General features: G+C 34.9%; 1 protein-coding gene across 7 annotated transcripts in view; it reads left to right on the plus strand.

The window, feature by feature from the left end:
- LOC129756408 (uncharacterized) overlaps positions 1 to 17,330 on the plus strand; it is a 434,792-nt gene that overhangs the window by 195,348 nt on the left and 222,114 nt on the right. Inside the window, exon 1 of one of the 7 annotated variants that reach the window (XM_055753278.1) lies at positions 15,633 to 16,185. The exons of the other annotated variants lie outside the window; for them this stretch is intronic. Coding sequence (XP_055609253.1) covers positions 15,645 to 16,185 — 541 coding nt within the window. The 5' untranslated portion in view covers positions 15,633 to 15,644. Of the gene's footprint in view, positions 1 to 15,632; positions 16,186 to 17,330 lie in introns of those variants that run through there. 7 annotated transcript variants of the gene reach the window in all.

A 17,330-nucleotide genomic window follows, 5' to 3' on the forward strand; every position in this document is an offset into this window, starting at 1 on the left:
GGAACCGATGGGGAATGGTTGAAAAATGAAACCCCAACTGGTCTTGTGGTGAAAAACCTCCCATTACTGTTTTTATTCCGATTCCCCCGGTTTTCACCGAGGAATTATTATCAAGGCAGAAGATTCGGAATAAAATCAGTTCTAGGAGGTTTTGAACAACAAGACCAGTTGGATTTTCATCTTTCAACCATTTCCCATCGATTCCACTGTGTTACAAAATCTAGTTTAGGCCGTTGTTGAGTTATTGACAAAATGAGATTTTTCACGTTCATTTTCACGAGAAGTGTCAATGGACTTAAAATGGAGAAGAAAAATTAGACTCACATCACACAAAGTTTTTTTTTCTGGGAATTTAACATTTTGATGTCATTCTTCCCTAAAATCACACAAAGTACAAAAATAACAACAATTTCTACCCCACTGTCGGCGTTGCCACATTCAAATCTTTACTCTGATTGAAATAAAAATTTCGCCGGCAGAAAATCTGCATCAAATGCAGATGCTTTTCAAATTGCCAATTAAAATTCACGTGGTGCGTAGGAGTATTCTTAATATGTTTTTTTTATCGATGAAAGGGATAGGCTTCAGCCTTTTATCTTATTCTATATTATAAATGACCCTTTATTACAACAGTAATTGTTAAGTTTAAAAAGAGCACTACACGATTCTACTTTTAATTTGTTCTCTAGTCATGCTTAGTTGAATAATATCGACATTGGCGTTGTAAAATGCCATCATTCGTTACATTGGTTCGTTTCTGGCGTCATTCGGGATCCGATTAGCTATTTAAAACGGCCTTACGCTTCGTAAACTGTTGCGGCCTTCGTACGGAGATATACAAGAAAATAAATACGGCGAATAATAATAACATATAGAGCGTCGATCGATTTTCTTCGGGTTTCTAGCGTGTCCAAACCTACCAGCATGCACAGGACTCGATACTCCGGCATTTCGGCTTGCCACCCAAGGTTTCTCAACGCCTATTTCAAGAACTTCTTCTGAACTCTCTCTAGTCTGTTGTTGTGTATGTTGTAGTACGGTCGTCACACAATGCCGGCATATTCAATGACGGTCCTAACTAATCCAGTGTAGATTGAGACAATCGTATAGGGATTATCCAGCTCGTGACAGATTCTACTAACCATTGGGAACATAGTCTCATGTCTTTTACTGAGTTTTGCCCAGCAATGATGAAATCATTTTTTAAGCGGTATTCCTAAGTGATATTGCTTATTTTCCGATGAAATGTAATCACGTTGCATTTCGAGGAATTGATCTTTAGGCCGAATCTTTTGCAACACTCTGTGAGCTTGTGCAAGGCGTTTTGCAGAGTCACGTAATCCTTCGGGAGACAAATAGGCAAAAACATTTTTGAATCAATAGCATAAACCAGCGCGAACACATCAGTCAGTACTTCAGGAAATTCGTTCATAACAGCGATGAAAAGAAGTAGTCCCAAGTGACTCCCTTGTGGAACACCATTGTTGACCGAGAAAATACTAGATCTCACGTTTTCCAGTTTGACGTATTGCATTCTTTCGATCAGGTACGAACGAATCCATTGAAGACAGGATCCGGTTATTTCATTCTTGCATAATACTGACAGTAGAGCGTTTGTGTTGATTACGTCAAAGGCTTTGGACATGCCAGTGTATATTGCGTTAACTTGAAAACCTTGCATCATCCACTGTGAGGTTCTCGATACAAACTCTGTTAGGTTCGTTACAGTTGAGCGTTTCTTGAGAAAACCATGTTAAACGTCCGAGTCTTCATTTTAATCCACGGGTAATTCTTATCGTATACAATACCCTCAAAAAGTTGGGATATTGCAGAGAGAATTGCAATACCAAGATAGTTTTTTCTACGGTGAGCCTGGCACCGTTCTTGTGTATCGGTATAACATGCGAGATTTTCCAAAACTTCGGAAATAAACCGGCACGAATCGATGAAGTGAAGAGGAAATGTAAGGACTCTTCGTTTCTACTCTCACATTTTTTTTAAGAATGAGTTCGGTATTTCATCAGGCCCACAACTTTTCGATTCGTCTAGCGTTAAAATCATTCTTCGTATATCGATACCGCTATGGTGAATTCGGGTAAGATTTCTACTGGTAATTGGCGTTCTTGTCTTATTTCTGCGTTGTTCAAAAGATACACACTGTGAAAGTATTCGGCGAAGAGCTCGGATGCATCTTCCAAAGATTCTGCTTGGTTGTTTTTGTAAGAAACATTTTTTGGTATCAAGTTAGACTTACGTTTCCAGTTGACATATTTCCTAAATAGTTTTGGTTTGGATTGAATATTTTGTTGAAGTTCGTTCAAAAAGTCGCATCGTTGGGCTCTATGCAAACTGTTGGATAATTAGCCGCTGTTTGGTATGCTGTTTTATCATGCTCAGATTTACTTCAGCGGAATTTGTTGTGCCCCGTTCGCTTGTCTTTAAGCAGGTGGATATTGTCGGTTTCCAGACAGATCACGAAGCCATGCCGACTTGCTGACGGCCACCCGGTGACAGAAACCAGCATCAGTGATGGTTTGGGCCGGGATCACCCGTGATGGCCGGACTCCGCTGGTTTTTGTCCCTGAAGGCGTGAAGATTAACCAATATACATATCGGGAACTAGTTCTACAGAATGTCGTCGAACCGTGGGCACGTCGACATTTTGGCTCCAGGGATTGGGTTTTCCATCAGGACTCGGCGTCGGATCACAAAGCGAAGAAAACCCAAGTTTGGATTGCGCAACACTTTCCTGGGTTCATTTCGAGCTCCGAGGGGCCGCCGAGTTCGCCAGATTTGAACCCTATGAACTTCGCTGTTTGGAGTATGTTGGAGGCCAAAGTCTGCTCTGAGGAACATGAAGGTGTGGAGGTCCTGAAGCGACATCTCGTGGCAGCCTGGGATAAAATACCACAAGAACACCTGCGGGCCTTATACGAGTGGTTAAACTCAAGGGCGAACAAGTCGAACTTCATCAGTGAATTTTGAAAAAATAATTCGTTTTCAAGAGAAATTGAATGAATTTGAAATAAAAAGTTGTTGTTTTGATCAATTTATTTGTTTATTTCAATGTAGAACTTCAATTGCCGGACCCTGTACTCTGATCTCTTCTCTTCTTCCTTGTAGGGGAGTGCCCACTGCGATCAGTAGTTGATCTATTGTGGTAATTATCCCGCGTTAATATATGCTATCAGGCTCACCTGCACTAAAGGGTGATACGGTCAAAATTTGTCAATATCAACTTGACGTATTTCTTTCATTTTTGCATTTAAAAAAACCTGAACACCCCTCATTTTGAAGGTGTGTGTGTGTAGAATGTTGCTCCTATTGTGATTTTGAAATTCACTCTTCAGTTGTCAAAATGCCGTCCAAGAAAGGAGAGCAGCGTATCAAAATTTTGCCTGCGCATCGCGAAAATCCGAGCTACTCGCACGCAAAGCTGGCAAAATCGCTAAAAGTTGCCAAATCAACCGTTACAAATGTAATATTTGGGGAACGTTTGTCGACAGCCAGGAAGTCTGGATCGGGAGGAAATCGAAAACCGGAAGCCGCTGAGACGACAAAGAGAGTTGCCGGTAGTTTCAAGCGAAACCCTAACCTCTCTCTCCGAGCTCTCCGAGATGCCGCAAATAAGCTGGGTGTATCTACAGCAGTGCATCGAGCCGAAAAACGAGCCGGACTTAAAGGACATACACCGTCTTAGTCGATTTAGGCTTTACAGACTGAATGAATGACGTGGACAACTTAAGATTAACATTTAAACACCCAGTACCGAGATGGGAATCGAACCCATGCCATCAGTGGATCAGCGATTACCGTCTTACCACGCTAACCACTCGACCACCGAGGACGTACTATCGACTTTCAAGAAGTAGTGACTCCAAATCGCGATGATAAACAAAATACGACGGGCAAAGCTCGATCCCGGAAGCTGTGCACGACGTAATGGACGACGAAACCTACGTCAAAGCCGACTACAAGCAGCTTCCGGGACAGGAGTTTTATACGGCAAAAGGAAGGGGAAAGGTAGCAAATATTTTCAAGCACATGAAACTGTCAAAGTTCGCTAAGAAATATCTGGTTTGGCATGCCATCTGTACCTGTGGCTTGAAAAGCAGCATTTTAATAGCTTCCGGGACTGTCCACCAAGAAATTAACGTGAAAGAGTGTTGAATAAACGTCTGCTACCTTTCCTGAAAAAACACGGTTGTTCCGTTCTGTTTTGGCCGGATTTGAAATTTGCCATTACGGTAAAAAAAGCCATGGAGTGGTACGCCGCCAATAACGTGCAGGTGGTTCCCAAGGACGGAGGCTTCTTCAACACGCCAGAGCTCCGCCCAATTGAGAAATACTGGGCTATTGTCAAGCGGAACCTAAAGAAGACCAAAAAACTGCTAAGGACGAGCAGTAGTTCAAGGCAAACTGGCTTTTTGCGGCAAAGAAGGTGGACAAGGTGCCCAAGGTAAGGCCCGGCAGTTCGGATTTGGAAAAGCGGAAGCCTAACTGAATATTTTTCCTGAAATTTATACTAATTATACTTGAAAAAGAAATTTAATTTGATTTTTTAAATAAACGATTTCACCGATTTACACGCGTTTTCCCTTGACCAAATTTTGACCGTATCACCCTTTAAAAAGAACGACAAAAAAATTGGAACTACATGTTACATGGTAGACTGTATAGAATAAATGTTTTATGAAATATTTCGTGATTGTCCAATTTTTTCATTAATTTGTATTCATGAAAAGACTCTTACACTTTAAATTTTAACAGATTTTCAAACTGTAGTCCCACTATCGCCGGAATCGGAAGACGAAAGGCGTGCGCCCGGGGTTCACAGAAGAAAAAAAAATCGGCAGATCACCGAAACAAAATCGCCAAGTGTGTGTACACAACACAGATAACTAACGAGCTGGTCCGGGGCAAAGATAAAAAAGCAACACACACCCTGAGGAAGCTCACGGGAAGCTATCTACTACTTTTTGAGCGCCATCAGCGAGTTGCTTGCACCTTCACACGGGACCAATTCCTTCCAAGGGGTTCAGTTTCACGCCGCGATATCTATTGCGAAGGTTGTTGGACGGGATTTATTTCTAGTATTTTTTGGGTGCTTTTTTAAGGGGAAAGAATTCTAAAATTCTCTTTTCTCTTGGATCGAGTTCAAGTTTTGGAATTATTTTCGGCCAAATGCAATCAGCAATAAATTAATAACCGGCAGTTTTTTTGTTGGTTTTGTTTTGACTTCGAATCTCGAATCGGTAGAATATCAAATACCTATAGGTGCAGAATCAAATATTTTTCATCTGACTGGAAATGGAAAGAAAACAAAACTGTCGTAAACTGTCGTGTCTCCAGTGCTGTTTAGAATCGGAAAGATACGATGAACCCCTTTCACTCCCTCATCCTCAACGACCCTCATTGGTCTGGGAAAGAGAAATAAAGTGCAAGGGTATGGGATTGGATTTTCCGTCGATTTGAATGTTCTACTACGATCTGATTATTTTTTTTTTGAGCCAGCCCCGGAGGAGGGTCGTAAACTAGTTGATCAGAATTTGGACTCTCTAGTCTTCGATTTTGGTGGCCCGTTAAAGTTCGATGTCATAAAAGATGGAGACATTTGCCGGGACATTTGGGGGGAAAGTTGAGTGGAAAAAAAATCCTACCATATGCCCTATAAAAGGGATAAAACTGAACCATACGATAAACATCCGAATTTAAAGCTCAATTCTACAAGCTGAAACATATGTTCACGGAGAGAGAAAAAACACAACCCAAAAGCGAACGAAAACTAGCAAAAATAATAATAAAAAAATCCCACAGCCCCAGTGAAAGTAGTGAAAGCAGACAGAAATCGGAACAGTAAAAATGTCAATTTGTGTAAAAATAAAATCAAATAAAGTAGCCAGTTGGATCAGTGTAAATACGATAAATAAAGTAATAAAATCAGAGCAAATAAAGTTCACGATGACTGGGACCAAAGGGAGAGAAAAAAAAACATCACGCATGACACTATGAAAAATGATTACTTCAAATTGTCCCCCAAATACGATCTCATAAAAAATATCAACTGCGAAAACGCAAACGATTCGCACTGGAGAATGAAGGAAAAAAGAGGCAGAAATGAACACAAAAATCACTCAAACAGCTGAGAAAAACCACAACAAAATAAGCTTATCCGGGGCGAAGGCTCAAATGTGAGTGATAAAATTACCGCTTCTTCTTGCTGGCCAGAGTGCTCAGCTCATCCATCGCATTCGATTTCGGAAGAATGCCTCTACCAAATCCAAAAAAAGTGTAAAAACTGAACTGCGACAATAAATTTCCTTGGTGGTTGGGAATGTAACCACTGAGATATATGTACATTTTTTTTGGTTTGAGTAAAAAAGAACCAGAACTTTTATGGTGCCACAGATGAGGACGGGTTTGGTGCGTAAATGAAATAAAATAAAATTAATAAAAGTAAACATCATTGGTTCTGCGTGATGAAGTAGCTGGCAGGCAGAGCCTGACTTTTCTTTCGAATTTGATTAACGGCATTTTCGTTTCAACCATGAAGAACGATGAGTCGCTTTTGAGAGAAAAAACCAAAAAGTGGATACCAAATGTGACTTTTGATTTCAAAAAGATCTCTGGGAAAAGATGAATTGAAAAAATTCAAATTCAACAAATATTCTTTCAGATGCTTTGATTAAATAACGAGTACAATTTTTTTCTCTCAAAAACTTGGAAAAGCTGAATGGAAACCAGATTTATTTTAATAAAATAATTTCAAAGAAACAATTTTATTGTGAAAATGATGTTTTTTGATATTATTTTAATAAAAAAAAAATCTTACATTGGAAGACATCAAGTTCAGCTTGGAACATCAGCTTGTGCTATTTTTTGAATAAAGATAACATTTTGAGAATTATTCTCATGCAAATACTGAAAATCATCAACATATAAACCTTATACTTGAGATTTAAATCCTTGAATCTGACACATATTCAAGATTCATCATCAGATAATTGATAGACATAAGAAATCATTGTTATGAAAAGAAATTATTATCAGTTTTCAGATTTGAGATTTGAGATTTGAGATTTCAGATTTCAGATTTCAGATTTCAGATTTCAGATTTCAGATTTCAGATTTCAGATTTCAGATTTCAGATTTCAGATTTCAGATTTCAGATTTCAGATTTCAGATTTCAGATTTCAGATTTCAGATTTCAGATTTCAGATTTCAGATTTCAGATTTCAGATTTCAGATTTCAGATTTCAGATTTCAGATTTCAGATTTCAGATTTCAGATTTCAGATTTCAGATTTCAGATTTCAGATTTCAGATTTCAGATTTCAGATTTCAGATTTCAGATTTCAGATTCCAGATTTCAGATTTCAGATTTCAGATTTCAGAATTCAGAATTCAGAATTCAGAATTCAGATTTCAGATGTCAGATTTCAGATTTCAGATTTCAGATTTCAGATTTCAGATTTCAGATTTCAGATTTCAGATTTCAGATTTCAGATTTCAGATTTCAGATTTCAGATTTCAGATTTCAGATTTCAGATTTCAGATTTCAGATTTCAGATTTCAGATTTCAGATTGCAGATTTCAAAATCTTTAATATTGTTGAATCTTAGCATACTATACCATTCTGAAAAGCTTCCTTTATATGTAAAATTCGTTCTGCTGAATTGAAAGTTTAGCTAGGATATTGAATTCTAAATTTTTTTTTGCATCTGGAAATAAAGATTTTGTTTGACTTATAAATTCAAATCAAACATTTTTTTTTCTTACAAAAGGTTTTAAACATGAATATTTTTCTGTGACTTTTTCGACAAACTGAATATGCTAATTTTTTTTTTCAGTCAAAACTAATAACAATTTTTCAAGTTAATCATTCGAATGTTATTTTTAAAATCATTCCATTTTTGCCTAAATTTTTCCATCTTGTCTTAAATTTTTGCTGATATAGATTTATTGAGTTTTAAATTATTCATTACAGAATTTCGACCCTTGTGTAAAATTTTGATGCCTACTTTTTTTTTTATCAAAGACCTATTTGAAAAAATTTTCGATGTCTTTTTTTTCACTATGATATCCTTTTCAGAGAAAATATATGTTACATTTTCGAATATTTTTATTAGTTATAAAATTTTTCTTTCAAGCTCCTTAGTTCTGCGTTTTTGCGGTTCAAAAGTGTTTTTTGTTAAACCCACATACATATAATGGTATAGTTTGAAACATTCAATTTATTAATCTTCTTTAACTCATCCCACTTTATATAGAGGTTTACTTAAGTTGGCATAAAACCAATCAAAATCAGTATTTTTATTTACTTTCTGCGCAGAAGGTTGCTAAATTTTTTTAGCACGTATCTGGCCCTGCAAAATCTAAACTATTTTCATCAAAAGTTGGCGAAATCCAGGCAATTGATTTCAAAGTAATCGATCAATAATCTGGGCAACATCCGGGCAAATTTGGTCAAAATCCGGAAGTTTCTGAATAAAAGTCAAGAAATAAAAATTTCAAAAATATTACAACTAAGAAAATCTTAAAAAACATGAGCAAATGGACTTCTTTACAAAAAAAATCGTTGTAAAAGCTTTAAAAATCCTCGGTCCTCATTGTTTTTGATCTAAACAATTTACAGACCCCATTCGCTTTTTGGCAACATTTGATTTTGGCAGCATCCGATTTTGATAAATGTGCCAAAATCGAACGGTTTTTTGAAACAGAATTATCTTATAGTTTTCGCTATAATAGGATCAATATAATTTGGACAAACATCATGAATATGGTCAATTTTCTTAAATTTTGATAGAATACAACATTTAAAAAAAACAAAATTCACAAGTATTCAAATTTGACAAAAAAGATGGAAATTTTATAAAATTAAAAAACACATACACACAAAAGACAAAAATTACAAAAATTAACAAAAACATGATGTAGCGTGACAAAAATAGCAAAATGATAAAAAAAAAACAAATATTATAAACAATACAAGAAAAGGGCTAAGTGCATGATAAAGAAAAATGAAAAATAATAAGAAAAATGACTTTAATTATGTTATTGATAAAAATAAAAGTTTTTTGTTGAAATAAATGAAAAAAATGTTAAAATAAAACGTTCGATTTAGGCAACACGCCCGAACAAAATGTTGCCAAAATCAAATGTTGCCACAACGTATTTTTTTCATTTTTTATTTATTTCAACAAAACAATTTTTATTGTTATTATCATTAACATAATTTTTAGTCAGTTTTTGACCATTTCTAGTCATTTTTCATGTCTTGTCATGCTTTTAGCACTTTTTTAATGTTTGATTTAATTAATGTCATTTTCCTTTTTCTGTCATTCTCCATCATGTTTTAGTTATTTTTTTTGTAATTTTTTGCCTTTTCTGTGTATGTGTTTTTTTTTATTTTATGAAATGTTCATAATTTTTGTTAAATTTGAGTACTTTTTTTAAATTTTGGTTTTAATGATGCTTTATACGGGATCTGTATTTACAATTTGGTTGAAGAGCAAAAATCTTTCTGAATTGATTTCCCCAGACAACCAGAAGTCGTATATTGTTTAACATATTATATCGTATGAATGCTATTTAAACTCATTTTCGTATATCTGCACCTACAATGTGCGGCCCATGCATATCCTTTATCGTATTTAAATACATTGCATGTTTTTATTACGACAATTCGTTTATATGCACCTACAATGTGCGTTCCATGCATATTCTTTATCGTATTAAAATACATTGCATGTTTTTATTACGACAAAATAAACCAAATCAAGAATATGTGTGCTAATGTACCTATATGGCCTCCAAAATGGTACGTATATACTGGTTTTGCTGCATTATATACGAATTGTTTACACTTATATTTGCACGTATATTTGTGTTGCAAATTTTATATACCCACCAATTGGTTGTCTGGGTCAGTAGTTGAGATAAACATCGTTGAAAGACGTTAAGAAACACAAGAGAAATAACAAAAAAATATGTAAAATACTTATTTATGATAAACAGGGTGGCAATGTGAAAGTGATACACTTTGCTTACTGTATTTAACCCGAACCATTGGTTATTTCGCTCCAAAATCAATTTCAAGATCAATTTTATGTAGTTAATTTTCTAATTAGGTACTTGAATTCAAATTTTTCACTTTCACCTTCACCAGTTTAATGTTTCTGTTATTTGTGGAATAATTTCCACAAAAACTATGAAAAAATATATGAAGGTGAAAGGTGTGTGTAGTAAAATGTGTAAAAGTACTTCCTAAAAAGTATTGAAAGTCAAGCTTTGTAGTCCCTGTGGTAAAGCAATTTAAAAAAAAATTGTACAAAAAATCTATATCTGTCTGTTTTGGTAGAAAAAAGTTAAAGAGGTTGTACATAAGCCACGACCGCAAGGTTAACGTAGAATTACGACAGCCGACAGTTTCAATAGGATATGTGTCATAATAAATTTTCATACTCGGAAAATGTTGATCGTTTTGACATGAATTATATATTCATTCATCAACTATCACGGCCAATTGAGACAGATTGTAGCTCTAGACAATTGCATAGCAAAAGGCGGGAAAATATTTGTAGCTGCTTCAAAATCCAATGCAACTGAGCCAATGCGCCTCCAATTATGCAACTACAAATCTCAAGCGTTTTATCAAACGCTTCGGAGAAAAGCTTTAAAGATTCAGTATTATGCGTTTAATTCGAATCAGTAGGGGAAATGCGCTTTAAGGGGTATACAAAAGGGGTCGTCATTGTACATTGGATGGAGATGAAAATTCAACAACAAATTTAACTTAGAGAAAAGCGCACTTAATACAAAATTATTTAGAGAGTGAAATTTTTTTCAGGTTTTTCCAATGGAATTTTTTGCTTGAATAAATATTATAAGTCAATGAATGGTGTCATACTCAAACTTCTACACATTTTAATTTCGTGAAATTTTTCTGTTCAAAAATCGGGACCACGGATTACTTTTCAAATTTTTATCAAAGTTCTGATTTAAGATTTGAACCGTGGAATTATTTTTGCCATGCACAATAAAAATTTTATTTCAAATTTCATCTCTATAGAAAAACGTTATTGAAAAGTAACGAAAGGTTTATAATTTTAATGAAATGTAAAATTTTTTAATATTGAAAAAATTACAGTTGGCCATACAAAAAAAAAAATTAAAATGAAAAATTTTTTTTTTCAAAAGTGACTCATGCCTTTGTAAAGTAGCCTGAAGCATTTAGTTGGCTGACCCCGCAGATGTGGGAAATTGTTGAATCTGGACGATGCTGCTGATGTGGTTTGGTGGGCTTTTGACCTTTTCGATTCCTTTGAGTTTGATTTTCTCAAAGGAACCGAATGTTTCAAGGTTATGTTCATGGCAACCCTATGCCAGGCCACTGCTGCACCAGTTCAACATGATGGTGGTGGTGAAGCATAATGAATGCTCCGGGTTTCAGAGAAAATGGTTTATTCAGCCGAGCATACTTGTCCTCGTCGTCCTGATGAAGAACTTCAAACAACACAATCCTAGCAAGCTGCCGTCTCTCAACAGCATTGCACACATTTTTGGTCGCAACAACCGACCGACCGGGAGATAGACAAAAAATCAAATGAAACTGAGTCGGGGCAATCCTTGCTCTTTTATAACTACGTATCTAGTGCAGTTTGGGTCGACGATCGGGGTTTTTTCGCTCGGGTGTTTTGCGCACCACAGCCGCAGCCGACCCAAAATGTTGTTCGGAAAAGATGTCCGTGAAAGAGGCATTTTTCGTGACGCGAGATCCGTTCGCGAATTCAATTTGCCCCCCCCTATAGTGTTGCCGTAAGACGTTATTCTACGTCAAAAAATGTTGTTAAGTAAAACGACGCTTCTTCGAATTTTACATCAGCATATTATTGGGTTTATACTCTCACGGACACCATTAAATGGTTTTGATTTGAATATCGTTCGAAGTTAATATTTTTTTTTCTGAAAACTTCAAAGATTAAATATTTTCAAAGTTTATATGATTTAAATTAGGAAAAATATTTAATTGATTTTTAATTAAAAGTTGCAATCATATGTTAGTTTCCGGAACTGTTTAATTTTCAAAAATAAAATACTATTGATGATTATTCGTTTTTTATTTTTGGAAATCAAACAATTCTGGCAATTAAAATATTTATTCAACTTTCAATTTAAAATCAATATTTTTTTTTTAAATGCTAAAATTTCCAATTCGTTATTTTGAATCAAAGCTTTTTTTTAAGCACATTAATTTAGTTTAAAAATTTTTATGATTTTTTTAAAAATTTTAATAATATGTGCACTAGACCGCTGCCAAAAATGCATGTTTGCTCAGAAATGTTTTTTCGATGCCTTTTAAGTCACCAAGCATCAGTATAACATAGGGTTACCATATCCCGCTTTACTAAAAAGAGTACAATTGTAAAATGTTTCCAAAGAGTAAGGAAAAATTCATCAAATAAAAACAACGAAAGATGTTATTTAAAGTCATTCAAATACTGCCAATTTGTTGAAATTTGGTAATTGGTATGACTAAGCACTCCATATTGTCTGTTTTTATTTGGACTTGACCGATTTTTAGAGAAAAAAAAATGAATAAGCCCGGTTCAGCTTGATTGTCCAGACGTCGAAGAGAAATGCCGGGATTTATACAACATCCAAACCAAAGCTACAATTTTTTACATAATGTATGAATTTTTTTAAGCTTGTTTCATTGAAATACACGTGCCAAAATTTTTTAGGAAACGTAAAATTAGCTTTGAGCACCGCTGATGTGACTGAATAAAAAATATTTTTTTTTGTTCATTTTCTTTTGAATTTTTATAAGAAAAGCCTGGATTTTGGTCTGATTTGCCCGAAAATGGTCCGATATTTTAATTGAAAATTTTAAAAACAATACACGGATTGTGTCAAGTTTTTGGGTTAAAATGCTCGGATTAGCTTGGCCCGAATACGACCCAAAAAAAATTTTAAAACTTAGTTATGACGTATGTGATAATTATAAATTTTCTCTTAAAATATTATTCAAATAATGAAAAGGGAAAATTCAAAAGCTGAAAATTCCTTTTTGGATTATTCAAAGGAAAAGTAGTATTCATATTATGCTGACAATCCCCACAAAACTCGATAAAATATTTGATTTAAAAAAAACATTAAAAATAACAATATGTTAGATTTGTACGCTGCGAAGCATTTGAATATATTGGTTTTGTTGCTTATTGCGCTCAAGGTTAATTAATATTCGAAAGTGCCTCCATGAATACGGGATTTTGAGGTCAGGTATGGAAATTTTTTGTAAGTTGTATTGTTTTCGTATTTCTTGTATGAGATATGGAAATAATACTTCCTGAACTGAAACAAACATGTACATTTTTCTGATTAATGGCTCTCATAAAAAAGAGTACATTTCGTAAAATTTTACAAAAAGAAGTGTTCACCCATTTCTCGTTCGAAAAAGAGTACATGTACTCTTTAAAGTGTACGTATGGTGTCCCTAGTGTAAAATTTTAGTTGATGTTTTTTATTCCTGAGTTAGCGCAATGCGTTTCAATTTTGTATGGAAATTTGTATGGAAGAAGAAATTTTTAATCATCATCATCATCAAGAAAATTCAAATAAAGTTAAAATGAAGTTGGTCTTTAATTTTTGATTTTGACTATTCTAGTTTAGTCTAGTCTTAGTTCTAGTTAAGTATTTCATGAGAAAAGTTGTAACCATTTCAAAATAAAAAAATTGAATCCATTGAAAAGTATTTAAAAATGGCAGACTGTGCTTGCTAGAGCTTTTAATAATTTCTTGGAATGTTTTTGCAGAGGTTATGAAAATCAATAAATTTCCTGGCTATTCAAAGCAGTTTTTGAGATTTTTTTTATTCTCATCCTGCTGTTATACAGATTTTCAAAAATTGACTGCTTATTGAAAAAAATAATTTTGAAAAAAAATTGTGTATAACATTTAATACCTTTTCTGGAGTACAACTTTGGTTAGTGCTTTGTTCACATGAATTGTACTGCAAGAATCAAGGAATATCTTTCATCAAGTGTTTTTTTTTAGATTTCAGTACATCTCTGGTGATTTTGAATGAAAAATCTCGTTGCTTAAACTCGTTGCCCTAATTCAGGACTGGATGGATCGCTTTCAAAATTTGTATTGCTTTTTTTGGCCACAAAAACCACAAAAAAAGTTATGAGAGGTGTAAATAATTGAAGTTTCCTTACAAAGCTTGCAGCGGTCTAATAAACACTTTTTTGATAAACATTCTCCTATTTTTCTTTTAAAAAATCAAATGCCTTCTGAAATCTGTAAGGTCCAAAATATCGTCTAACTTTAAATTAACTCTTTATATTTTGAAATGCTTGAATATATTTTTTTAAAATCATATTTCAAACTTTTCAAGTGGCTAACCACTACAGATCGGCTTAGAATGTATTTCCATTGCAGAATCTGAATGATTGTTTGAAATGTTTTAAGTTAATTTTCAATTATTTTCAATGGACATACTTATGTTGTACTAATTTGGAATGTTAGTAACTTTTCTCTGATAATCTTTACATTATCAAAAATCTCTGTACATCATTACAGATATATTTTAACGTAAAGGATTAAAGAGTTAAAGTCAGTGTATTGAAAATTATTTTTTCAACTGGTTACCAGTGTTTTCAATCATTATGAACAAAGCAATTATGGGCTAGTGGGTTTTCATCATCAATTTCGCCTTTTTTATAAAAATTATCCGAAATTTTTTTTTCATTTGATAATCCAGTATAACAGTGAATTTCTGTATTCTAATTGTTAAACCTATATTCGTTGAAACACTTCCTCAGCGTATTGAAGGAAAACTTTGAAACTTCACAGTTAATTTTGGAGAAAATAAATAATTCGACAAAGTTATTCATCCACAAAATTTATTCCATACAATTTAAAGGGTTCGGTCAACTGTTGCAGGCAGGTTTCGTATCATGAATATTCAATATTTACTGTACATTTTTCTTCAGGAAAACTGTTTAAAATTATTGTCATTGTCATATTTTTGTTTTGAATTTTGGCCTGGCGCCAAAATGGTGACTTTTGTGTGTTAAAATAAGAATGGAAAAAAATAAACTACCCTACAAAGTCAACGAATCCATGTGTTAAAGCTCAATGCAAACATAATTTAGTGATCATCATGTTAAGTGACGTTGATGTGTCGTCGACAAATTGGATGGCAATATTATACAACGGGATGATTTCGATGATGATAAAATATGGAAAATTGGTTTCCCCCGGGCACATTTCTATAGGCCGGTTAATGAGAACGGCGTCCCTGTGAAGTTCAAACTGGTTTCAATCGAATCTCTGGTAGTGATCATCAGTGGAAAAACATCGTTCGAAATTTCGGTAATTGATTCCGAATGCTACGACTGCAACAAAAAATAATTGAAGGTGTGTGACTGAAAGTCGTTCGTTTGTCAAGAATGGCTCATTATCCTCATGATCGTCGAAATTAAAATCAACAATGAGTGTTTTAATTTCGAAAAGTGTTCCCATTTTTTCGGAATGGTTTCGAGAGTAAGGCCCTGTACGACAGATGAATAAGTGAGACAAGTGAGTGAAGAAAACTAAACGATTGTGAGGCCAAAAGTGAACAAAACCCTCTAACCAATAATGGCCGATTATCGCCATCTGCCGCCACATCACCAGGCACGTGGCGGAATGTACCACCCATTGGCAAACCACGGAATGCTTTATCCACCCCAACCGGCACACGCCGGATCAACAATGAACCTCCAACAACAACAACAACAGCAGCAACAACAAAATCAAAGACAGTCAATGAATTCCATTGCCCACCAACAACAACAGCAACAGCAACAACAACAACAACAACAACAGCAACAAGCACCAATCCCACCTCCCTTACCTCCGATGTTGCAACAACAGCAACAGCAACAGCAGCATCATGCTCAGCAACACCCCATGAACCACCACCCCCATCCTGCCCACCATGGGCATCCGCACCACCCTCTAGGGGGCTCGGGAGCAGGTGGAGGTCATCATCCGGGCTCGGCGGCAGCAGCGGCAGCCGCAGCAGTTGCCCATCATGCCCACCACATGCTGACCCGCCACTATCTGGGGATGCACGCCGGCGGTCATCCTCGGTTGCATGGGATCAACATGACCACCAGCAGCATGCCGCTCAATGCAAGTGAGTACACTTCAGAACATTCATTGATGACAGATTTTTATGGATTGAAGAAAAAAATCTATCTACTCTCAACTTCGAGAATGACCACAGGATTTTGTTGAATTTTTTAATACATATTGATATTCAATAATCAACATATTATTTTAAATGAGGTTTTTAAACACATTTTATTTATTGTTTACTGATAGTGACTGAAAATAAAACTCTGTATCCAGAGGTTATTTTTCCATTTTACAATTTACGCTGAGGTTCATAATTTTTTTTTCATAGTTTCAAATTTGATAAATTTTTGAAGATTCTAACAAATACGTGATATTTATCAGATTTTTTGGTGATAAAAATTAAACCAAGTTCAAAAGGTGTTTTTTTTTCAAGTTGCAAAAAGAAGATGTTTTCAGTCATACAATTATTTAAAGCTGTGATCATTTTGTATCCGGGCACTTCATTTCGGTTATAGGTACGTAACTAGAGCTTGGATATGCAAAAATTGAGCAGCGTTGTGTTGGTTATGAAAAGGACTATCTTGCCAATTTTTTCTCAGATTTTTGAATTTACGTGTGTTTGAGATATTTACGATGCAAAAATACATAATAAAAACCATTCTGCACAATCGCCTTGGAAATTCTTCATTGTCGATTTGAAAACTCATGAACTGTGGATTTTTTCTGAAATTTGTTTTGCCCCAAATGGTTAAAAAGTATTAGAAGTCACTATAGGATGCCCACGAAGCTCAAACCAAGGTTCGTAGTAGAACCCTTGATTTAAAATATGGGTAAAAAGTCTATGGTTATTGAGAATAATTCAATGCAGACCCCTTAACTGTGCAGTAAATCCGTTTCCGGCAGGCAAACAGTATTGTTTGTCTAGTAGACACCCAGTAAATAACTTAAAATGAGCAGTTCTATGAATCGTAATTTGTGTAAACGGATTTTACGCAATGTGGCAGATGTGTTCTGCTGAACAAAGAAAATTCTTCGAGATGTCTGCTCATGAAAAGTTTCCAACCGTATTCCAATTAGTTTTTCCAAGTGAATATGTGAAAAATATCTTGATTTCGCAAAGGTTCTGATTCTCTGGTTGAAATATTAGATCAAAACATGACTGAAAATAGTGTTCAAAGATAAAAAAGAGATTTTAGAATAAGG

This window comes from Uranotaenia lowii, chromosome 3 (genome assembly GCF_029784155.1).
Source record: "Uranotaenia lowii strain MFRU-FL chromosome 3, ASM2978415v1, whole genome shotgun sequence".
In the NCBI taxonomy this organism is placed as follows: Eukaryota; Metazoa; Arthropoda; class Insecta; order Diptera; family Culicidae; genus Uranotaenia; species Uranotaenia lowii.